At 43.6% G+C, this 25,829-nt stretch overlaps 1 protein-coding gene across 1 annotated transcript in view; it reads left to right on the top strand.

Moving 5' to 3' along the window:
• LOC126412963 (ankyrin repeat and SAM domain-containing protein 1A-like) overlaps positions 1-25,829 on the top strand; it is a 611,160-nt gene that overhangs the window by 291,727 nt on the left and 293,604 nt on the right. The window contains exon 4 of the mRNA XM_050082855.1: positions 23,438-23,583. Within this exon, the coding sequence (XP_049938812.1) occupies positions 23,438-23,583 (146 nt within the window). The remainder of the gene's footprint in view (positions 1-23,437; positions 23,584-25,829) is intronic.

Below are 25,829 nucleotides of genomic sequence, written 5' to 3'. Positions count from 1 at the left end.
TATTCTCTCCGTTGAAACGGTGAAATCGAAATGGAAAAATCTTAAGAGACAGTTACAGAGAAGATCTTAAAAAAAACAAAAAAAAAAAACAGAAAGAAAGTTGGCAAAGTGAGGTCAGGTGGTCAAGGGTAAAGTCCATCGAAACGCAGTTCCATTTGGCCTTGATTTCAGTACATGAATTCATGAGAAGATATTCTGATTCCAAGACCTACTCACAGTTCCTTGTCAGTAGAAACAGAATCGGCGAGCCAAATGGAATTAGCTCAAGAATTATCACTTTTCAATATATGTGTATCACAACATGAAGATCGTTGTGAGAGGTCACCATTAGCTCCAGACGATGAGCCATCGTCACTGCTAAGTATCGCATCAGTTTTGCAGGTCGAAAAAGACAAATTGGCTTTGATGAAGACAAGCGTAGATGCCATCCAAGATGACTACACTACTTTCTGAGGAGTCTCAGGATTGCAATAAATTTCTTCTTCACAGGTAAATGTGTAGAAAAGTTAAAATACAGATGCGTTTATATAATGAATTGGACACAGTAAGTTCTGTGCAAAGTTTTCATTCTATGATTGTGCACTAATTTAATTTTTCACCTGTTTAGAAATTGTTTTTGAATGTTCTGCAGCCGATACAAAGTCTATTACGTTTCATTCTTTAATATGAATAACCTTTCTCAGAAAGGTTTCTTAGTTCTTCAGTTAAGAAAAAAAATTCTTAATTGTCGGTCTGTGTTCATGGGCCGAGTTCATAACCTATTTCCTCTGTGCTTCAAACTCACACGTGTCATTGTACTGTGAAAACAATACCAATAAAACAATGAAGCTATTGTTTTACAAGATGTCTCAGTCTAGCAGGAGGTGAGCAACTGGTTCTTGCACCTGTGTAATCTAAGGCCTTGTATGTCAACTGTCGAAGGGTTGGAATTCTTTTGCCGGTGCCGAGCAGCCAGAAAAGAAGAAAAGAACCCCGCACTTCTCGTGGTTGAAACTGGTTTGAACTGTACAAGGATACAACATAACGCCTGTTTCGGCTGATAGGAATTAGTTTACCTATCCTGCTTCCTTGAGTCTATGCTGAAACTAGCCGTTATTCTTGAGAAAAAAGAAATGGAAACATCTTAGAGCCAGAGAGAAGAATTTAAAAATTGGCAAGCTTAGGTCAGGTGACCCAAGTAAATCTCCATTGGAAAGAAGTTCCACTTGACTTCGGTTTCATTACTGATATTTTCTAAAATAAATCTTATTCCTAAGAGCTGTGCACAATTCTTTGAAACTGGTGGTAAGGTAATTCTTTACAGCTTCTGATACTAAACATTCCCAGAAACACTACAGATAAAATTTCAAACAGGAGCATTTTGTGTTCCAACCATATCAGACGTAGAAAAATCTATGGACCTACCTATTTTTTGTAGCGTCCGCCGTTTTTCATCTCTAACTAGAAAGCAATTAAACAGAATATCGCAAGATTTTATTATACTCGGTGCACAGAAATGTCATCTTACATTACTTATATCTCGTTTTCCAGATTCAGATACGAAATGTACGTACTACATAATAGTAAGATACAGACAAGAATTGTATGCTTGGCATTTATTATGTAACGTGTGGGCTACTATAATACAATAGCAGATGACTGTCCAGTGTAATCGGCCGTCCCCGAGGAAAAAATTCTTATGTATCTGTCTTGTGAACATGGATGATTAAAAGCACACGAGGATCCGTACTAGACTTCGACTGCCTGCCAGTAATTCGATTTTCTATCGCGCAGTGTTTGACACGCTAAGCCCGCGCGAACCCCGTCGGCTTGTGATAGTGGTCTTCGCGCCATTCAGTAACTCGAATTTGTTTGTGAAAGGAGACATATTAGTGTCACCACAAATTCCAAAACTTTCGTACTTTTAGCTGTATTTGACTCGCAGTAATGTATGATCCAAAACTTGACGAACGGTAAGGTACACGCTGTTACGCTTTTTCGAGACAAGATTTGTAAATCGAGTGTACAGGTATGATGATCACGAACGGCGTCATTTCATAATGAATGTTACAAATTACGAAGAGATAAATCGTTTATTAAGAAGCTAAGAGTCCACACTACCACTTGTGAAAAAAATCAGATTTTTTAGGTGGATACTTCTACATCTACATGACTACTTTACAATTGGCACTTAAGTGCCCGACACAGGGTAATTTCTTCAATATTTATTGGGAAACATTACGAAACTAAAAACTCACGCGAAATGAAATCAGACGTTTTCTTTTTGACAAGGGAAGTAAATATTTTGAAGAAAAATTGAGTACATTAAACAATTTGCCCTAGTCTTACACATCTTCAAGTGTTTTTTAAGCGTGGAAATCGGAAAAGCAGTTTTTCCCGTGTAAGGCTCCTCAAGTCTCTTTATTAATGTCTTTTCAAGTTTCTTTGCGCCTGTCGGACTAAAGTATGGTAGCTTAACATAAAGATCACACTTTGTTATGAAAACGACCAGACCATGTGCCTAATACGAATACGTGTCTCTTACATGTTGCAAATACTGAAGTTCTTTAATTAAAGAATGAAAAATGTCAGTTTTAAATAGTAACAGAAAAAGTCAAATTACTTGGGCATATTGTTCCTTTTGGAAGTAACACATTGCTGTGCCAATGTTTGCGCTCATCCAGTCTCGTTTAACATTTAGGATTGCTTTAGATTCACACTATAGTAACCATTGCTACATTTCGTTTCCAAATTAATTAAACAGGTATCCTCTGATCACGGAAGCGTATGTATTTACATTCTACCGTCAGTGCTGCTCCGCGATAAGTAATTATCCTCAAACACGACACTGCATCTACCATAAATCTCTTCATTAATCCCACGCGCCTTCCCGCGAAATAACTGTAATATTTTTCTTCTATAAACCGACGTAATACTTTTGATTCTTAATTCCACTTTCTGCTAAGCAGTGTGCAACCGCTCTGTACGGAAGCTCAACACCGAATCTTGTCCAGTGTTGCCAATTCATTTTCGACCATGTCTGTCTGTACACGACGGTGTGAAAAGTCTCTATCCTCAACTGCGAAGTCTCCACGGACGCAAAAAGAATTCTAGACCGACGACAAAAAAAAAAAAAAAGATATCACGTGTTGGGTAGTAACATTTCCCCTTTATTAACAATTTTGTACAATGAACGGTCACTGTTTTGAAACGAAATATTCATGATGTTATTTGGGAATCTTGCTGCTGTGCCGCGCGGAGTAGCCGTGCGGTCTGTGGGCGCCATGTCACGGTTTGCGCGGCTCTCCCCATTGGAGGTTCGAGTCCTCCCTCGGACATGGGTGTGTGTGTGTGTGTGTGTGTGTGTGTGTGTGTGTGTGTGTGTCTTGTCCATAGCGTAAGTTAGATTAAGTAGTCCGTAAGCTTAGGGACCGATGACCTCAGCAGTTTGTTCCCATAGTCCTTACCACAAATTTCCAAATTTTTGTTGCTGCTGTTATTGTTTTGGGGAATTTTTGAATCGACGAAAATTGCTTTTATGAGCTCAACTATGTGATCAACTGTTCACAAGCACAGCGACTGCTGAGCAAATACTGTCGCTGATCTTATTTCATCGGTTTTGTGGTCCTCTTCGAGCTCAAGACTTGCGGTAGGTTGAAACACCCACGATGAAAGCATCTACTTGTTTTTTTTAATTGTGACACTAGACTTCTGTGCGAATCGAGAGTTGCGTGTTTCAAAAGTTAGCTTCTTCTAGCACACGCCCTGCATGAGCACGATAATTGTCTGCAGTTAACAAACCCTCCAAACTGTTCCTCCTCTTGCCACACTTCCCTAAATTTCTGTTTTCGTCTTTGACTATCACTCCTTTGTAACTCTTTTCTTTTTCGGTTCTGAAGCAGTAATACAAAAATACTAATACCAAGAAAACAAACATCAGAAGCTTATGTTAAGGCTAAAGAAACTGATCTACGCGAGCAATTTTTCCTTTATTTACAGCATGTCAACACACGACAAAGTCGCCGCGGAAGTTAGGAATGTAACTGTAGAAGTAACGATGGTGCAGAGTTTACAGTAGACGAGCTAAAAGTTGCCCGATGGGCTCCTTGTTTCGGTCGTCGCATGGCGGTCTCATTCGGAGCACTTCGTGATTGTTGGTAGCGTCAGGGGTTCCTCAACTGTGACCATTTTTCTTCTGATCTTTGCGCAGTATTACAGCAACTTTAATTTACGTTATTTGCTATAAGTAAGTACTGTCTTTGAAAATGATTGCCTCGTAATGCGCATTCCCCAACTTGTGTTACATCCGTGCGATATTTGTACATTTCAGGCAGTAGCTCATCGGCAAAAGAAATGCTAAGCAAACAAACACTTCAGTATTTCTCCCGTCACGTACCCTATCCAGACAGTGGCTAAAATACTTTCCTTCCGCACCTTGTTTCGTCCCTGATGTAGGCCTTGATAGGCAAGCTTGTACGGAATGGTGACAGACGTATAAAGTTGTGGTGGTTCTTTTTACGTATGTATTGTTGGTATTTGTTTGTTATGTAAAGTTGGAGTTAGTATTATTCTGCCTGCTTCACAACTGAAAAATTAATTACATTATTGCCTGTGTTATGGTACTTCTCGCAGTTAGTTTGCCCGACAAGCTCTGTTTATTTCAAAAGACACCACCAAAGCATAATATTCCAGATAAACAGTTGCATTGTTACTTTCGTTAAATTGTACTGCTGACGAGATTTTCGTAATGTCCGTTAAGCGGGGATAAAAAAAAATTACTGAAATCGCTATTTATGAATATGGTTCAATATTTGAAAAACTGCCTACTATTACTGCTTCAAAAGAAGAACCGATAATCAAGAGTAATCTCCTACATTCACATTTATTTTATTATTTGTCAAAATTAGCAAATATTAACATATTTATTACGACTCTGGGCCGTTATCATTTAGCACAATGGCGTTGACCTTTGCGCCAATGTTCTCCTTTAAAATGTGCAAAAATTAATCAAGTAATTCACGTCGTGAATATAGGAGTTGTTACAGTAAAACATTTGCGACACTTTTATGTAATATTTGATTATATTTAGACTAAATATTACATGAAGTTTACAGGTTTTCGTGCCACGTCACAAAATGGGTTCTTACACAACCAAGAAACAAAAGGAAAGTGTGTCCATCCTTTTTCAAAAGGAACAGATATTACAATAACAATCACAGATCATATTAGTTGATTACATAGTCTTTTCGAATTTTCTGCGATAATATTTATTTCGTTACGTCGTCAGTTTTGTTATATTTGCGAAGTTCTTCAACGTTATTTTTTCTCCTTACGTGGCGTACCGCAACAAAGTGTCTAAAATTTGTAAAGTTTGGCAACTTTTTTTACATTTCTTATTTTGTAATTTTTCTTTGTTGGGCGAAAAATCCCTATGTTTTTCAGAGGGATCTGAAATCCTTCCCTACGTTCCTACATTTTGTAAAACAGAGCCAGAAGTCCCTATGCTTGGCAGCTATGCCCTTCTCCCCTAGCAAAGGGCATTATTGTCATTACATGGCAATACTATGCTTTCACAGAGGAAAGGCGCGCTCGGATCCCAAACTTCCAGTGGCCAGCGATTTGATAAGGAGTACAGTACCGATACGTTATGATATCAAAGATAACAGTACTCCTTACACCCGTTCTTCAAGCAGTCTAGCGCCTCGAACCGGCGTGGCGGCATGAGCTGGCTAAAAAACGCGGGGTAGTCCATTAGATCCAGACCCCGTGTGCAGTCTGAATGCAGCTTTTATGATAGTTTTGGTTGCACATTATGTCGTAGCTTTAACTGAACTTAGACAATAAGTGGTGGGGAGCGTAATAATCCCCAGTTTGCCTTCATTTTCATGCCTCCCCGTCTGAAGCGGGTAAAATAAAGAAGACTGCTCCATGTCTGTCAAGCAGATGAGGCGGATAGCGGCGCAGAAGTTATTTGTGTCAGACGTCACGAAACACTGTCCTCGCTTTCGGGAGGACGGAAATTGACTTCTCCTTCCGGCCGTGCGAATTTAGGTTTCTCGCCAAATGCAGATGCTGGAATAGTTCCTTTGAAACGGATACGGCCGATCTCCGTGCCTATCTCCCCAGCTTGTAGCCTCCCCCCAGGGGGTCCACAACTCTTTTGTGGACACGTGCGTAGCGAGCACGGGACCCCGAGCTAATGTGGCCCTCCTTCTTTTTCCGGGCTGCATACCTTCCCTTCCCTTTCCGCATCCCTCCCCGTCCCCCCATCTTCGCCCCCCCCCTCACCTCTGTCTCTTTCCTTCCTTTCTCCCCCTCTGGGAGTATGGTTTGTGCCTACGTCCGGAGACGGACGCTCGAAACTGTTCCAAATTCCTTGCTCTTACACTTGCCAGTCCTCGTCCTTCCTCTGTCCTTCTCTTTCCCTTCCCTCTTCTTCTTGTCCTTTTCTCCGCTACGGCGTTTGAGACCCCCCTCTTCTTTCCTTTCCCTTTCTCTTCTTTCCTCCCTGTGCGTGTCTGAAGGCCGACCCACGCACTTCCATGCGTAGCCGGTGACGGGGTAACGCGTAATTCCCCGCCCCGGGTAGACAGGTAGGACACGTACGTACCCCCTGGTAACGGCCAGGCCCAGGGAGGGGTGATTACCCGAGCTGATACCTTCCGAAAGTGCCGATTGGTCCCTCCGTCCGTTTGTCGGGAGGTGTGACCTGAGGTGTGAACAATCACCTAAGGCGGGTGTGCCCTCGGCGAGGGCCCCCACAAGGGAGGAGCGCGCCATCGGAGACGCCGGTAATCATGGGGGATTCTTCCGCAATGGTTTCCTCACCTTCCACTATGTCTGCTCACAAACGTAAGTTCACTGAGTCTCAGCCACAGACTGTTCTTCCATCGTTGCCACAGTTCCTTGTTGTTTCTCGGTCTGACGAAGGTCACGACTTTTCCACGGTCAACCCTTTCATTATACAGAAAGGTGTCGACGCAATTGCGGGTCCTGTAAAGTCTTGTTCCAGATTACGGAACGGCACCCTGTTGTTAGAAACACACAGTGCCCTCCAGGCTCAAAAATTGCTGCGTACTTCTCTGCTCCACACCTTCCCTGTCCGGGTGGAACCGCACCGTACCTTAAATTCCTCGCGTGGAGTCGTTTATACGCGCTCCCTCGATGGATTGTCTGACGAAGAAATTCAGCATTACCTGTCTGACCAGGGCGTCACAGCTGTTCATCGGGTTATGAAAAGGGTTGATTCGAACATCATTCCAACCCGCACTGTCTTCTTGACATTTGACAAAGTTCAACTCCCATCAAAAATCAAAGCAGGCTATGAGATAATTTCCGTTCGCCCTTATGTCCCAAACCCTACGCGTTGCTATCGATGTCAGCGGTTCAATCATACCAGCCAGTCCTGTTCCAATCCGGCCAAATGTGTTACTTGTGGCAAGGATGCCCATGAGGGTGCTTGTCCACCTCCATCCCCTCGCTGCATCAACTGTATGGGTGACCACGCTGCCTCCTCTCGAGATTGCCCCGTTTTTAAGGATGAAAAGCTCATCCAGGAAATAAGAGTGAAGGAAAAGGTGTCGACCTTTGCTGCTCGAAAGTTACTCGCCAGTCGACAGCCCACCGTGCCTCAGAAAGGTAAATACAGCGCTGTCCTTGCTTCTCCTCGACCAACAAAGGAGGCGGCCACGCAGACTTGCGACTTCACCTTTAGTACCACGGTCGTCAGATCGGCCAGCGCAAAGATCGCCCGTTCAACCTCACCCCTTTCGCCTGCCCACTCTATGGCTCACCCTTCATCGGGTTCTGTTAAATCTCGAGCCCAAAAGTCAGACGCCAAGTCTTCGAAAAAAGAGCATTCTCGTGAAGAGTTTTTACGTACCGCAACTTCACAACCATCGGTTCCTCCTTCATCTAAACATCATACTTCTAAGAAGGCTACGAAGAAACACAGTTCCTCTCCTTCTCCGCCAAGGCGTGTCCCATCTACAGCACCACCTGGCGGAAATCGCCCTCGGCCATCTTCTGTGTCGCCGAGGCGCACTGCTGGTGGCCGGTCAACTGGCCGATCGTTGGTGGCAGGAGCTGCTCCTGACCAACCTATGGATCAGGATCTTCTGCCTTCGACTGAATGCCATTCCATGCTGTCGGTCGCAAGCTCTGAGCAGTCGTTGAGTTGACAGCACCCTTGGTCACGTTCCTCCATTTTCTGTTCACCCTATGTCCATTATCCACTGGAATATCCGCGGCATTCGCGCCAATCGGGAGGAATTGTCGATCCTTTTACGATCCTACTCGCCGGTCATCTTCTGTCTTCAGGAAACAAAGCTGCGTCCCCATGACCGCTTTGTTCTCCCTCATTTTCAGTCCGTCCGATATGACCTCCCCTCTGTTGAAGGCACTCCAGCCCATGGAGGACTCATGATTCTGCTCCATGATACTCTCCATTATCACCCAATCCCCTTAAACACTTCCTTCCAAGCTGTCGCCGTCCGTCTTTCCCTTTCTGGATACACGTTCTCTCTTTGTACGGTATACATTCCATCGTCTACACCAATGGCACGAGCTGATCTCCTTCATCTTCTTGATCAGCTTCCACCCCCCTATTTGCTGGTTGGGGACTTCAATGCCCACCACCCGCTTTGGGGATCTCCACATCCTTGTCCACGTGGCTCACTATTGCTAGACGTCTTCCACCAAGCGGATCTAGTCTGCCTCAACACTGGGGTCCCCACATTTTTGTCTGCCTCCGCGGCAAATTTATCTCATTTGGACCTTGCGGTCGGTACTGTTCCGCTAGCTCGGCGCTTCGAATGGTTCGCCCTTGATGATACACACTCGAGTGACCACTTTCCATGTGTTCTTCGACTGCAGCCTCAACTGCCATATATGCGCTCGCGTCGCTGGAAGTTTGCCCAAGCCGATTGGACACTTTTTTCGTCTCTAGCGACATTCGATGACCGTCGCTTTCCCAGCGTCGACGATGAGGTCACACATTTTACCGACGTTATTCTCACAGCTGCGGAACGTTCAATACCACGCACCTCCGAATTGCCCCGGCGCCCTCCAGTTCCTTGGTGGAACGAGGCATGCCGTGACGCAATACGTGAGCGCCGACGTGCTCTTCGCATTTTCCGTCACCATCCAACTTTGGCCAACTGTATCCGATATAAGCAGCTCCGTGCGCGATGCCGTCGCGTCATCCGCGATAGCAAGAAGGCAAGCTGGAAATACTTTATTAGCTCATTTAACACCTTCACTCCCTGCTCGGAAGTTTGGAGTCGGCTTCGACGGTTCTCAGGCGCGCCTAGTTTCTCCCCGGTCTCTGGGCTCACTGTCGCGTATGATACCTTAGTGGACCCCGTCGCAATTTCTAACTCATTGGGTCAGCACTTTGCTGAGATTTCGAGCTCTTCAAATTACCCGCCAGCGTTTCTCCCGAAGAAACGTGCAGCGGAAGTGCGACATCTTGCTTTCTCCTCTCACAATCGCGAAAGCTACAATACTGTTTTCTCCATGCGGGAACTCCAACATGCCCTCTCTTCTTCTCGCTCCTCCGCCCCAGGACCGGATGGTATCCATGTCCAAATGTTGCTGCATTTATCAACCCATAGCCTGCGTTACCTCCTTCGCCTTTATAATCGAATTTGGACCGACAGTACCTTTCCCAGGCGATGGCGGGAAGCTATTGTCGTTCCCGTTCCGAAACCTGGAAAGGACAAACATCTCCCCTCTAGCTATCGCCCCATTTCTCTCACGAGTAGTGTCTGTAAGGTTTTGGAGCGTATGGTGAATTACCGTTTAGCTTGGTGGCTGGAGTCCCGCAGTCTTTTAACACCAGCCCAATGCGGATTCCGAAAGCATCGTTCTGCCGTTGACCATCTTGTTGCTCTCTCCACTTATATCATGAACAATTTTCTCCGGAAACGCCAAACGGTAGCAATATTTTTTGATCTGGAGAGAGCATACGGTACCTGTTGGAGGACAGGCATTCTCCGCACACTGTTCTCTTGGGGCTTTCGAGGCCGGCTGCCCCTTTTTCTTCGCGAATTTATGGCAGAGCGCACATTTAGGGTGCGGGTGAACACTACTCTCTCCCGTACTTTCTCCCAAGAAAACGGGGTACCCCAGGGCTCCGTGCTGAGTGTTGTACTGTTTGCCATCGCCATTAATCCAATTATGGATTGTCTCCTTCCTGATGTCTCGGGCTCCCTCTTTGTGGACGATTTTGCGATCTACTACAGCTCTCAACGGACCAGCCTTCTTGAAAGACGCCTTCAAGGATGTCTCGATCGCCTCCACTCGTGGAGCATCGAAACCGGCTTCCGTTTCTCACCCAGTAAGACCGTTTGTGTAAATTTTTGGCGACGTAAGGAGTTTCTTCCGCCCTCCTTACATCTAGGTCCTGTCAACCTTCCGTTTTCCGACGTCGCTAAATTCTTGGGTCTTATGTTTGACAGAAAACTGTGCTGGTCCTCCCACGTTTCCTATCTTTCGGCTCGCTGTCTGCGTTCGCTTAACGCCCTCCGTGTCCTGAATGGTACCTCTTGGGGAGCGGACCGAGTGGTCCTTCTCCGCCTCTATCGCGCCTTAGTGCGCTCGAAATTGGATTATGGAAGCATAGTCTACTCCTCTGCTCGGCCGTCTATTCTTCGGCGTCTCGACTCTATCCACCACCGTGGATTACGTTTAGTATCTGGAGCTTTTTACACCAGCCCTGTGGAAAGCCTTTATGCTGAGACTGCTGAACCTCCGCTGTCCAATCGGCGGGCAGTCCTTCTGAGTCGTTATGCTAGCCATCTGTCTTCCATGCCTGCTAATCCAGCGTATGACCTTTTTTTCGACGCCTCCTTTGATGTCGGGTATGCAGGCCGCTCCTCCTCCCTACTACCCCCGGGAGTCCGCTTCCGTCAACTGCTCCATTCTCTTTCCTTCCGCTTTCCTAAAACCTTCCTGACAACTTGGGGTACAGCACCGCCTTGGCTCCGTCCCCGGATCAACTTGCTCAGAGACCTATGTCAATTTCCCAAGGATGGTACCCCTACACTTGTTTACCGTCGGGCATTTGCTGCTCTAAGTGCACAAATGACGGATGCCACATTTATTTACACCGATGGCTCGAAAACATCGTTAGGTGTAGGGAGTGCCTATATTGTTGGCGACACCCCAAATAACTTTCGGCTTCCCGACCAGTGTTCGGTTTATACTGCGGAGCTTTACGCTGTTCTCCAGGCTGTCCACTACATCCGCCGCCATCAGCGGATACAGTACGTAATCTGCTCAGATTCTCTCAGCTCTCTCCTAAGTCTCCAAGCTCTTTACCCTGTGCACCCTCTGGTCCACCGGATTCAGGACTGTCTGCGCTTGCTCCACCTGGGGGGCGTCTCAGTGGCGTTCCTCTGGCTCCCGGGACACGCTGGTATCTGTGGAAATGAGGCGGCCGATATAGCGGCCAAGGCTGCAGTCTCTCTTCCTCGGCCAGCTATTCAGTCTCTTCCGTTTACCGATCTACGGAGCGTTTTATGCCGCCAAGCTGCTCATTTATGGCATGCGCATTGGTCAACACTTCCCCACAATAAATTGCGGGAAGTGAAAGCCCTTCCTTGCGCTTGGACCTCTTCCTCCCGAACGCGTCGTCGGGAGGAGGTAATTTTAGCTCGACTCCGGATAGGGCACTGTCTTTTTAGTCATCGACATCTTTTAAGCGGTGATCCTCCCCCACTCTGTCCCCACTGCTCTCAGCTGTGGACGGTCAGACACCTTTTAATTGAATGCCCCTATTTTAATCCGTTACGCTCCCGTCTACAGCTATCGCCTGATCTATCGTCGATTTTAGCAGATGACACGCGCTCAGCTGACCGCGTTCTACAGTTTATTAGTGACAGTGAAATGACGTCAGTCATTTGAAGCTTTTTTTTGGGGGACAACCAACCCCTTTCTATAGTGGATTTTTAAGCATTCCTTCTGCCTTTAGTTACTCAAATTTTATGATTTTGTTCCCATTGCTGCTGATTTTAAATTTCGTTTTTTTCCTGTTTTCTATGTCACGGGCTGGGCGCTAATGACCATAGAAGTTTTGCGCCCTAAAACCACAAACAAAAAAAAAAAAAAAAAAAAAAAAAGCTTGTAGTCTGTCTCCAAAAACTTTGTCGTAAATGGGCCGTTAAACCCTTATCTTTCAACACGTTATGGAGTATGTGCAGCATTCGCTAACCACCGGGACCAGCATTGGTATACTTCTGATACATAATGCCCTGCATGTAGGGAAATTCTTCGGTGAAACAGTCATCCTCCCGTAGAGACACAATATGACTTCGCTAAAACTCCGGTAGCTGCTTCTCAACGTTGGTTTTGAATGTCTACAATCCATCCAGCACTTGTCTACAAACTACGCACTGCAGTGCACGAACTAACTGACCAAGACTTCCATCAAGCCACATATAATTCTTTGAGTTTTGTATTTTCTTGGCGTAGTACGCCGTTTCTATTTCGACGACAGCACTGTGGTATGAATCATTGCATTGACTCGGCCCTCTGTGAGTAACAATTACAAATGTGGTGGTCGTACATGATGAGCTAAAGGTGCTATTTTTCTGATTCCACCTGCATTTTTCCACTAGTGACGTGTTCTAGGTTTGCCGAAATACAGGTAATGTGTCACCAGGAAATTGCGAAGGTAACTCGCGTTTTCAAAAAGGATAAAAGAAATTTGCACACGATCACATACTAAAATTTGTTTCGGTTCCTTTTTGTTAGCATTAATATCCGTACGATTACTCTTGAGTAACATATGGTTTCTCTGTTGAATATAGTAGTTCTTATTAATTTGATTATATAAAAAATGATGAATAGTTTTTTCGGTCCAATTTCAGTAATTTTCTTTTCGTTTATTACTACTGATAATGTATGCTTGTCGTGTTACCCACTTGACCCCCAAATTTTTGCTCCTTCGTCTTCATGCTCCTCGTCCTCCCTCCGTTCCCCAGTCCTCCATCCTCCACCCCCCCTTCCCCCTTCCCTCCACTCGTCTCTCAACAACCACAATCCCACCCTACACGCCTATTAGTGTGCTTATGCTTCGTCATCCTCAGGATGGAAAGTACATTTTTGATGTTTTGTAAAAGACAGTGTTGTGGATTAATGTCTATTTTTACCTGGGACGTGTTAGAAAAAGTTGTTTTACGTTCACGTAATTTGTAAAGTTTTTTACAGTAAAGTTTTTTCGCTTGTACAGGGTCGGAAGTGATAAGGATATTTGATCTCCTATTCTCCTGGTTTTCTTCTAATAGCAATGTTGTTGCTGACATGTAATGATTTTTTTTTACGTGCCAGCATGGCATGCAACTTGGTAATACACGCCGTATCTGACGATCCTATGTTTTACTGTTCAGTGATTTTAAGTATTTGACTGTTTTTGGCAAAGGTATTAAAAATTATTAATCCTGTTGTTGACTTGTACGGTTGTTGTATTAATTGTAGTATTCTTGATGGCTGAAGTACATTTTAACCCTTTGAGCCCCATGAATAAATATAAGAAGAAAATTATAACAATTTCTTTCAAAATCTACTTTTATTGTCTCAAAAAGAAATAATATAGTGTAATAACAATAAAATTTATATTCCATAATAAAATATTCTAGGTGGTTTCATAGTGAAACCACTGGGCTGTTACGACAGTTTTCATGGCTACATTTTCTCATGAAATTCAGTGAAAAAGTTTTTTGTTTCTGTTAAGCACAAACCCACATTACACGTTTTGCAGAATGATCTTGTGTGATGTGGCTCTTTAGCAGTACTACAGTGTGCACATCTTCGAGACGGTCGTTTTTCTGGCATGTGGGATGCACTGTCAAATCGCTTTTGTGGTGCAACAAATGGCTTGAATTTGTTCCGCTGGATCTGAGATCTCTTGCGATTAGGAGTTGATGACGAAGTTCCTCAAACTAGACCAGCAATTACAGCTAGTCTGAATTGCTTCAGAGTTTTCTGATCATCATCACAATGTTCATTATAAATGATGCAGGCATTTACAGCAGTGACATCAAGAAAGTGCCAGAGAATTCTGTGCCACCATTTCTTGCTTTTTCTATCAATCTCATAGATTGATTTCAACATGTCGGATTTATCTGCAAGCCCCATATAGGTATTGTAATCCTTTACAATATCTGGGCATGAAAGTTCTGTGCGAGAACCATCTTTGGATTTCCGAGATACTGTGTTCACGTTTTCAATGTTGTGGAAGTTTGAAAGAAACTGTATTGGTTTACGATCTTTCCAAACCAATGCCGTGATACCTTGGCCACTGCAACGAAACTGGAACTCTCCTCGTGACATGTTCTTTTTATTTTCGAAGTCTTTTGGGAACCCAACTCTGCCTTTTCTCACTGTTCCACAGGCATATATTCCTTGTTTCTTCAGATCGAGCATAAGGGGTACAGAAGTAAAATAATTATCAAAGTACAGCTTGTGATGCTTTCCTGCTAATTCTAAACTAAGGTGTTTTACAACTCTGCCACCTAGACACTTTTCTACCTCCTGACCAATTTTCCCAGTATAAAGCTGAAATTTGGAAACGTAACCAGTTTCATTTGCCAGTACCCAAATTTTGTACCCACGTTTTATGGGTTTTTTGTGACATACACTGCTTGAGGCTGGATCTGCCTTTGAAACGAATCGTTGATTCGTCCACAGCAAGGTGTTCTGTTGGCTTATAACTTTCTGTGTACCTCTTTCTAACGTAGTCCAATAGTGGGTGTATCTTGAACAATTTACCGAAGCCTTTTCCTCCCTTTTTTGAGTGCTGGCTGTTATCCTTTGCATGAATATGCCCTAGCAACCACGAAAATCTATTCCGAGGCATGAGATCTGAAATGTGTGAATCACGGAGAACTGGATCAGAGGACCAATAACCCCTGTATGAAGGATAATTTTTTATACCCATTAGTAAATTAATGGCAAGAAATTTCTTCATTTCGTCAATATCGGTTGGTCTGAAAACTGTGGAACCTCCAAGCTTTTGAGTTGTATATAAATTTGTTTGATACACTAGATGGTCTAATAAATCATCACCAAATAGGCAACCAAATATTTCAGCGGGACTTGATTTGTTAGATGGGATATTTGAACCATATTCCTGTGAAAACTCAGTTGTTGCATTTGACAGTATCTGTTGCACCCATTCAATATGCTCATTTATTTCTGTATTGTCATCACACACATCGCCGTCATTGTTGCCACTACTAACGCGAACAGAGTCACTTTCAGCACAAACACCTTCATTCACATCCTCTTCAAATTCAACTAAGCTCTCATCAGGTAAAAGAAGTCAAATTCATCATCAATTTCGCCTGATTCACTTCCAGTATCCGAAGCAACCGACTCAGTATCACTTGGAATTTCAGCAAGTATGTCCAGTAGCATATTTGTGGTAAGGTCACAAGCTCTGAATTGCTGATTTATTCTTGATGGTGGTCTATTATCCACAATGACACGCTGTAAAGAATAAAAGAATTTTCCGTTTGAAGGTCGTTACGTTCCAGTGGTTTCATTCTTAAACCACCTACATATTCGTAAAAAAAACTAAGGTTTACATTATAATTATCAATAAAAATATCTTCCAAATATCATTAAATGAAGCATAAGAATAATCCATTACCTGAAATTCTTATTATCTACAGTATATACGTCACAAAACAATTTTATGTGAAGGCTGTGTCGAAAGCACGTGTACTCGGCGCAGCACTACACAAATAATGCTTTTACCTGACAACAATCACTTCGCTACTGCGGCAATTAGCTGGCGCTGACGCTAGATGTCACCAGCAATCAACGTGGGGTGGTGGTTTCAAAAATGAACCTCTAGATCGCAAAAGCAGGCAAAGTAAAAATGTGGTTTCAAACCGAAACCACTTGGCCGGAAAGGGTTAATAAATAAAAAAGAGTTTGCTGTATCCTGATAATGGCGCCTCCTTCCGAAATTTCCTTACGGCAGCAGAATGAGTACACTGACACTTACCTATATGCGCTGTAACTGTTCGTTGCACATTTTGACATGGTTTTCACATGTTCTGAAACATAGCTTTTGACTGTGTTACGTAAGTCTTGAAACGATATGTTCTGTATTTTTGGCATATGCTCTAAAATTGGTAATACCTGTATTATATATGAGTGTAAATTCGGTTTCTGCTCTGTCGAATGATTTGGAAATGGGTCTCGGCCCGAAACTAGTCATCCAGTGAATATAAAAAAAGTATAATTTGCAACTTTGGACTAGTTATTCGTTCTACTGTTTGTTCCACATTGTCGTTTAGAAAACATTATCTTATGTAGAATTATTGTAGATGTACGATTGGCTCGAAAAAATTTTGGCAAAAGAGACACCAATACGTTATAATGGGCCGCCAACTTTCCACATCTGTGACGGTAACACTGGGTGTGGCCCAAGAAAGCGCAGTATAATCATTAAGGCTCTTGATATACATAAACGATTTATCAGATGTGACTCAACAGCACAATGATGGGTCGCTGACGACCCTGTTGCCTACAGGGAAGTGGCACCGTTGAACGATCGTAAAGAAGTGCAGGAAGACTGACAGGAGAGAATTTCCAAGTGGTTTAATGAATGGAAGCTCTCTCTAATTGCTGATAAAAGTAAGATGACTCCCATGACTAATTTTGTATCGGATGAATACATGCTAATGGGATACTTCGACAGACAGTCACATCTTTTAAACACTTCCGGGTAATACTAACGAACCATATGAAATAGGAAGACCTTGCAATATCTGTATGGGGAAGGCAAATGGAAGACATCGATTTCTAGAAGGATTTTGGGAAAGTTCAGTGCTTCTATAAAAATGAAGCTGCATACAAGATGCCAGTGCGACCTACGCTAGCGTTTGGAGTCCTCATCAAGTAGACACAACAGCAGACACCGAAGTAATTCAGAGGAGTACTGTCCGGGTGGTAAGAGGTCAGTGTAGCCCATACGAAAGAGTAACGCAGACGACTGGGGAAGTTAAACGGCAATCGTCGGAAGAATGACAACGTTGTTATCTCAAAATCCTGTTAGACAAATTAAGAGAATATGCAAGGAAGACCTAACAACACTGCTATCTCAGTCGTAACACCGCATGTCTTGCAAAATGGCCGGCCGGTGTGGCCGTGCGGTTCTAGGCGCGTCAGTCTGGAACCGCGTGACCGCTACGGTCGCAGGTTCGAATCCTGCCTCGGGCATGGATGTGTGTGATGTCCTTAGGTTAGTTAGGTTTAAGTAGTTCTAAGTTCTAGGGGACTGATGACCACAGATGTTGAGTCCCATAGTGCTCAGAGCCATTTGAACCATTTTTTCTTGCAAAATGGCCATGAAAATAAGATCGAGACAGATCGTGACGCGTTCAGAGACTTAGCCCTCCACCGTCCTCTGTCCCACTTAGTACGCCAGTGGAATAGAACAGTAAACAGTTAATATTGATACGAAGCACTCTGCGGTATGCAGATTACGGTGAACCTGCAGATGTCGAAAAGGGGGCGGAAACTACAGCACGATCACATGCAACGTACGTTTTCAACAGCGAGCACTCGCGGACGATCTTCGAGACGTAATCGTATTAAATTCGTCATTCTTGCTTGCTTAAGATACAATATGAACATCACAGATTTTCATTATGAAATGACACTTTACAGTATGGTGCATGTGTGAGGCAAAATCTGACTTGTCCTCCTCTCCTTTCAGATATGCTTGTTATTCCACGTCCCCCTTAATGGCTCATTGCTTTATACTTTATGTTAACAGAACTCTTGTTTTTGTTTCTTGTTCTACTAATCTTTTATTTTTGACGTGTTTGTGCCTTCTCAGTTACTGGCAGATATGAAATACTTTGTTACGCGCAGTAGGGCCGTTAGGATTAAAGGATGGAAACTATTCATGGAGTTCGGGTTAAAAGTACTGCATTTATTGTCCACCTTTGCAGGAAGTACATATTTATTTGAACAAACAAACTGCCCAAATAACGGAATTCAAAATTCAACATAGCAATGAATTGTAAATAAAACTCAAATCCCATAAAATTTGAATTAATTTGTTACTATTATAAAGCCACAAACAGCTTGAAACAATCTACTTCCAATTCACACTGAGTTTAAAAATGAAATATTCAAAACGTACTACGAGGGCGTGCTGAAAAATAATGGCTCCGAATTCTTTATTCTGTTCTCAAAATCGATTGAGGTATTACATGTCACGCATATTACTAAGTCGAATTTCCTGCTTCGGTGACGAAAGTTGCAACCCTCTATCGCTAGAGGACTCCGGATTGCAGCGTGTAACATGGCCGTGTGTATAACCTATGTCTGTGCGTGAGAAACAGCGTGCTGCAATCCCACAGAAAACTGAACGCAATTCGAAGCACCCTCTCCTTCACCATGACAGTGCCAACATATGCAAGAATCCGACGACTTTGGTTCGCTGTCTTCGATCATTCTCCATGCGGTCCAGACGTGTCCCAATTTTCATTGTATCTGAAACTTCAATAATACCTTCGAGAGCTCCACTTAGATGGTGATGAAGCGGTGCAAGCAGCGGAGTGATTGTGCCTCCGTGAGCAAAGTCAAAAGTTCTACAGTGACGGGATCAACAAACTGATCCCTCGTTGGGAGGAATGTGTTCGTCTCCACGCTGATTATTCTAGCAAATAAATATGAAGAACAAAGATGTAGAATGTTAATAACGTTTGTTTTATCTATTCAGCTTTCCGGCTTTTCACATAAAAATTCGGAACCATTACTTTTCAGCACGCCCTCCTTTGAAATGATAGTTACTTACCCAAGACTCAAATTAATTACAATTTAAATAAATTTAAGACAATACAATTATGAAACACTATAAAAAAACAAGTCGGTGAAAGCAGTTTCAACAAAGTCTGAATTTACATGAACTTGGATGATCAAGACAACTTCAACGTCCCTTGTGTAGTTCATGGGTCTCAGTCGTTGCATTGTCCCATAACATGTATCTTGGTGACGAAATAAATCTCGGGTGAACAGCCTGGTATGAGTGTGCATAGGACACAATATTTCGGCAATCGACCACGTTGCCATCATCAGGTGCGCTGATGATGGCAACGTGGTCGATTGCCGAAATATTGTGTCCTATGCACACTCATACCAGGCTGTTCACCCAAAATTTATTTCGTCATAAAGTACGCCTGGAGAAATTGAAGAAGCACATGTATCTTGGTGTTTCGTCATCGGTCCACGTCAGCATATACAAATACAAGGAAATACCCCAGATTAATCGAAAACAGTTCAGTATTGGAAACGGACAATATATTTTTTTTTGTTCTCTTTGCAAACATGTGCTACTTCTATTGCCCAAGACCAATCATACAGCGCCATTAATCAGAATGTACAGAAACATTTCGGCAGCAATGAGTATTTACTGTGTTGTCACTCGCTGGATTCGTATTAGGGACACAACAGGATTGAAATTCCGCCAAGTTAATCATGTTTAGCTTCTTCGTAGATTCCCTGGATTTACTATTGCGAATGCCTGGATGCTTTATCTAATGACCTCGTCGTCGACAATGCCTTAAATCCCAATTTTTCTTGTGAACCGTCGGATACAGGTATCTTTCGACAAAACAGAAAAATTAAAGGAAGTCATTTCTGTTTTATGTTTCGAAATACATTTCTTCGTGCATTAAGACACTTTTACTGAGTGGGTTGAACTAATTGTTATTTGGTTTCAAAATTTATAAACATGTTTCGACGACTTCGATTAACACATTTTAGTAAAGAAATTATCTGTATTTATCGAGGAACGATTCATCCTTCAGCACAATGGTGATCATAGGTTCCGGACATTGGCAGTGGCGTCCGCACCTACCTCCCACCCCGTTTTTTAAGACGACGAAGTTATTCCAACAGTTACTGTTGTTAAACTCCAAAATTTTCATCTTTTATTTGACTACAGCGCTTCCTTCAACTTAGTTGAGTTATTGAGCTGGTTTTCCAGTTAAATGGAGGCAATAAAGTCATCGTTTTTTCAAATACACATATTTTTATGTAGATAGCAAACAGATCATAAAGCTGTTGCGGTTTGGCTGCAGTGAAGATACACTTCACCTTTTCCGAGAATGGTCTGTAAGCACCACATACCAGTTACTAGGCTGCTTTCGGCAGTCTGTAGCCCTTATTACTTCCGCCGAAGAAAATGATTAGTAACGGTGCAATGTCCATCTCGCGGTTTCAGGTTGTACATCTGGAGGAAAATGTGAACACCGGCGATTTGAAGAGATCTTAATTACATTCATTGGTGAGACATGTCCTACTATCATTAAAAAAAATTAAAATTGTGCCAAACACTGTGACAGCGACTTGATAATCTATTTAACCTGAATTGTTCACATCAAAATTGGTCGAGCGGTGAAGATATCGCTTCGCAATCACCTGGATGAAATAAAACAATGCCCCGACCAACCTCAAGTCACTATATTTTTATGGCGTTGTTAATTATGGATATATTGTTCGCAACTCCGTCTGTCGAATTGCTGCGAGAGTAGCGATTCACAGTAAGATGAATTAAATAGCTAACTACTTTCATAAGTGTTTAATGTAAATTTAGATAAATCTAGTGTTCGGAATATATCTTTATCGTATGTTTTTCTTGTCGAATTCCATGTCATTCTCGATATTCTTCAGAAAACGCACCACACAACTGCCGTGTGGAAGGGATACCTGTCAGAATACACACGTAATAATTCTAAATGGTCTTCTGCCCGAGCCTTCGCCGCTTACGCGTACGGCAACCGTATTGCTCGTATACCATCCTCCCCTCGCTCTGTGATGCGAGGGGTTACCATCTCCTAAGGGAGATAGGCTGTTCTAAATCCCACAGTACTGTTTCCCAGGAAATTGGTGGTAAGTGTGTAATATTGGGTTGAAATCGATCCAGTGGTTCAGGAGATGTGACACACACACACACACACACACACACACACACACACACACACACACACACACACACACACACACATGATAGTAATTATAAAGTCTAAGATAAAGGGTTCTTTGAAGTTAGTATAATTAACTCTTGGGTGCATCATACTGTAGAGAGGTCACTGCGAGGCGTCGAATAATTATCAACATTAACAGTTATCAACAAAGCGAAGTTCATATACTCATAATGTCTTTATATACTATCCTTTCAAAAATAGCTTTTCCACAGTGATACACCATTGCATGTAGTGCAGTAATAGTTATTGAGAATCAGTACTGCAACATTTTTGACCTAAAAATCAACCAGTGTTGATGTTAGTAAATCCATGGTTAACATCATGATGTTTATTCGGGTTTTGTGGATCAATATGTATATGAGACACTCGTCTCGAACCAGTGAATCTCTCTGGATACAAGAATTACACACACACAAAGAAAAATAAATACTTCGGAAGGTAGCCTATTTATTACCAGTATAAATTAATACCAGAGTAGGTACATATTTCAATGACAAGTAAAGCTGTAGCGTTTCCGTCAATACTCCAGATGATTGGCCGGATGGTTCCAAAGGAAAATAATGAAGAATGGCTGGTAAAATGGCGTGTGGATCGAGGGGAATACTTGCCATTTGATGTGACCTACGTAACATCAGCATATTTATTGCTGACTGTTGGGGGAAAACTAATATAACAATTAAACTTTATCGCTGTTAACAAGAAATACCTTGCTAAAAATACGTGTTCCTCCTTGCAGTACTTTCCTAATTGGAGGCTTAATCTTTGGCTATGTAAAACAGGCACACACTGAATACTGTACGCTATCTGATCAAACGTATTCGGACACCTTGTAAAATGCGCAGGCGACCACTAGATGCCATGAGAGGCTGGCCTGCTAGAATAAAATACTGTGCCGGCCGGTGTGGCCGAGCGGTTCTAAGCGCTTCAGTCTGGAACTGCGCGACCGCTACGGTCGCAGGTTCCAGTCCTGCCTCGGGCATGGATGTCTGTGATGTCCTTAGGTTAGTTAGGTTTAAGTAGTTCTAAGTTCTAGGGGACTGATGACCTCAGAAGTTAAGTCCCATAGTGCTCAGAGCCATTTGAACCAATAAAATACTGTATTGTCAGTAGGGAGCCATTCACAACAGGATGGGTCGTTGAGAAGAGCTTATTGACCTTTAGCGTGACTGGTCCTTCGATGTTTCCTGAGTAATAAATGGATCAGGGACATTTCAAATCTTCTAAAGCTGCCCAAGTAGAATGTTGGTTGGTTCAAATGGCTTTGAGCACTATGGGACTTAACATCTGTGGTCATCAGTCCCCTAGAACTTAGAACTACTTAAACCTAACTAACCTAAGGACATCACACACATCCATGCCCGAGGAAGGATTCGAACCTGCGACCGTAGCGGTCACGCGGTTCCAGACTGAAGCGCCTAGAACCGCACGGCCACACCGGCCGGCAGAATGTTGGTGATTGTGAAGTGGAAACGCGAAGGGACAATCACAGTTGTACCAGACGAAACAGACATCGTGTACTAACGGACAGGGATCGCCGAGCACTGTGGAGAGTGGTCGAAAAAAATCCCGTTAAATCAGCGGAAGCTGTCAGTCGTGAGTTCCGAAGTGCCACCAACGTCCAGCTAGCATGAGGACTGTGCATAGGGAGTTGTAGAGAGATAGAACGTACGGGGCACAGTGATGGAGCAGTTCCTCATAACCCACACATTTTGTAGTGAGTGTTAAGTAGTGATTGAAGTGGTGTAAAGAGCAACACCACTGGACAGTGAATGATTGGTAACAAGTGATTTTGAGTGATGAATCACGCTTTACGTTGTGGCAATCCAATGGAAGTGATTGGGTTTGGCGAATGCCTGCAGGACGTCGCCTGTCATGTGTAGTACCAACAGTGACATACGGAGTGGGTAGTGTTACGCTGCCGAGGTGTTTTTGTGGTTACTGTGTGGTACCCTTAGTGCACTTAAGAAAACGTTAAATGCAGAAAAATATGAACTCATTTTACAGCATTGTGTGTTGCATGCAGTAGAGGGTCGGTTCTAACACGAATATTGTTTGTATCAGCATGACACTGCATCTTGTCATAAAGCAGCATCCGGGAGGCAGCGGTTTGTGCCAACAACATTCCTGAACTGGACTGATCTGCCCAAGGTCCCGACCTGAACCCAGTGGAACACCTTGGAATAAGTTAGAATGCCCTATTTCTTTCCAGACCCCAGCATCCAACATCACTTCTCTGGTTTCGGCTCTTGAACTGCCAGTCCTCCACATTCCGACTCTCATAGAAAGTCTCTTCTGCAGATTTAATGCGATTATAAAGGCGGAGGGTGGACAGCTCTGTATTAATGAGACCTGATTCTTTTGATCAGATGATGTATGGTTTGCTGTTCTTCAGCACACTGTTTTGTTTATGGGAGAGATGAGTGATAACTGCCCTTTTGTTGCAGACGAAGGACAACGAGACGGCGTTGCACTGCGCGGCGCAGTACGGGCACACGGCGGTTGTTGGGCAGCTACTGGAGCACGGCTGTGACCCCGCCATCCGGAACAGCCGCGAGGAGACCGCACTCGACTTGGCCGCGCAGTACGGCAGGTAATATAGCTATTCCCCACCTACCTGTGCGCTCACCGCCGCAGGCAGTGCCCTTCAACTACCCTGTACCCTCACCGCTGCTGGCGAAACGTTTCAACGTACCTGTGCTCTCAGCACGGCAGGCAATACATCAACGGTACCTGGATAGTCAAGACTGCAGGTTTATTTGTACACTGACAAGGGAAACTCCCCATAGCATCCCCATCAGATTTATTGGTAAGAGTCCCCAGTGGACATCAGCTCAAAAACTGAACACAAATCAAGCATTAAAACAGGAAGAATGTGTACTGAATTGTAGAAAAGAAAGAAAAATAGAAGCAGGTTACGGTTCAAGGACAGGTTGTGTAACACATAGCAGCCGAAAAGACCAATGGCGTCGTGGTCCAGTGGTCACGGTTTTGGACTGCCAAGCGGGCGAGTCGTGTTCAAACTTCCTTAGTGCCAATTTTTTTTTCTCCTCCGTTGTTCACTGTATTTAAATTTGTGTCTGTGGCGCTGTGTAACGTCCGTTTGCAACAACAGGGTGTAATGAAGAGACCTATGACACACTATTAGCAGCTGAAAGGAAGTTGCCTTCGAATGGGAACCGCAAAATTTTGATGACAAGTCAACACCGGGAAACACGTCTGGTGTGACGACATAGCGACAGTACGTGTGTCATATGATACTAATCTCTTACTGACTCATCTAACTTGTACGCCTGGTAAGTGAATGAGATATGCTGCCTTGCCCGATTTAGGTGTTCATGTGAATGTGAACACTGCCAAGCCGACCGCGGTGGCCGAGCGGTTCTAGGCGCTTCAGTCCGGAACCGCGCGGCTGCTACGGTCGGAGGTTCGAATCCTGCCTCGGGCATGGATGTCTATGATGTCCTTAGGTTAGTTAGGTTTAAGTAGTTCTAGGGGACTGATGGCCTCAGATGTTAAGTCCCATGGGGCTCAGAACCAAATGAACCATTTTTTGAACACTCCCAAGGAAATGATGAAAACATGTTAGTTTGTCACACAATTTGCAACAAACGAATACAACAGTTTCACAATCACACAGTTTCTCTGTGCTGTGTTGAAACATCTGGTTTCAACATTTTGGAAGTTGTGTTCCGTTTCGGAAGTTTTGACTTTTGAATTCCTTTGTTGTAACATAGTTCACACCCGTTTATTTATTGTTTTCATTTCTGTGAAAAGTCTGTGTGGTACCTAGCCTATTCTCACTATTCATCACGTTTGCTCGCCACGGTACCGTATTCTTACCACTTGACTCTCATTCTATAGCTAATCTATAGTATGACAACTGCCAAGACTACAAAAAGAGAACAAACATCTCAATTACCGGACGGACGGCTCATAATGTTGCAAAAAAAAAAAAAAAAAAAAAAAAAAAAAAAAAAAAAAAGTGGCACGAGGTGGTTTTGAACACTGCTCGCACGCTTCACGTCCAACACTATGACCACTTAACCACCACGCCCTTTGTCTTTCAGGCTGCTTTTTATTGAACTTCCTGCCCTTGGATCATTTCACTGTTGCTATTTTGCTTTTTTTTTTTTTTCACAGTTCAGTACACCTTCTTCCTGTTTTCACGCTTGATCTGTGTTCAGTTTTCGACGGGCTGTCCACTGGGCCATTTTACCACTAAATCTTAAGGGGGGGGGGGGGTTGCGGTGCGATAGGGAATTTCCCTTTTAGGTATGGAAGGCAGTTGAATTCAAAATATCTGGACACTCAGCGCGACAAACAGTTATTCTGCTTGGACTCTCAGTACGGCGGTCAATGGAATTCAGCATACCTCTATACTCAGCTGATAAAGATTATTTACACTGGACCAGTACAGAACAAGGCGTACTTGTTTAGGGGCTGGTGACGACTTACCGGTAATTGATCTAACCATATACACGTTCAGTAGAGTACATGGTGTATGTCTTTGCAGGTTGTAGAAGAAAGTGGGGTTGCTGCGAAGGACCCACCCAGAGTAGATGTAGCCATGTAGGTGGACAAAACAGTGACGGCGTATGAAACTTCCTGGCAGATTAAAACTGTGTGCCGCACCGAGACTCGAACTCGGGACCTTTACCTTTGGCGGGCAAGTGCTCTTCCATCTGAGATACCCAAGAACGACTCCCGCCCCGTCCTCGCAGCTTTACTTCTGCCAGTACCTCGTCTCTTACTTTCCAAACTTTACAGAAGCTTTCCTGCGAACCTTGCATAAGCAGCACTCCTGAAAGGAAGGATATTGCGGAGACATGGCTTAGC

Source organism: Schistocerca serialis, chromosome 7, assembly GCF_023864345.2.
Source record: "Schistocerca serialis cubense isolate TAMUIC-IGC-003099 chromosome 7, iqSchSeri2.2, whole genome shotgun sequence".
NCBI classification, from domain to species: Eukaryota; Metazoa; Arthropoda; class Insecta; order Orthoptera; family Acrididae; genus Schistocerca; species Schistocerca serialis.
The sequence above is the reverse complement of the archived record's forward strand: the minus strand, read 5'-3'. Positions and strand labels throughout refer to the sequence as shown.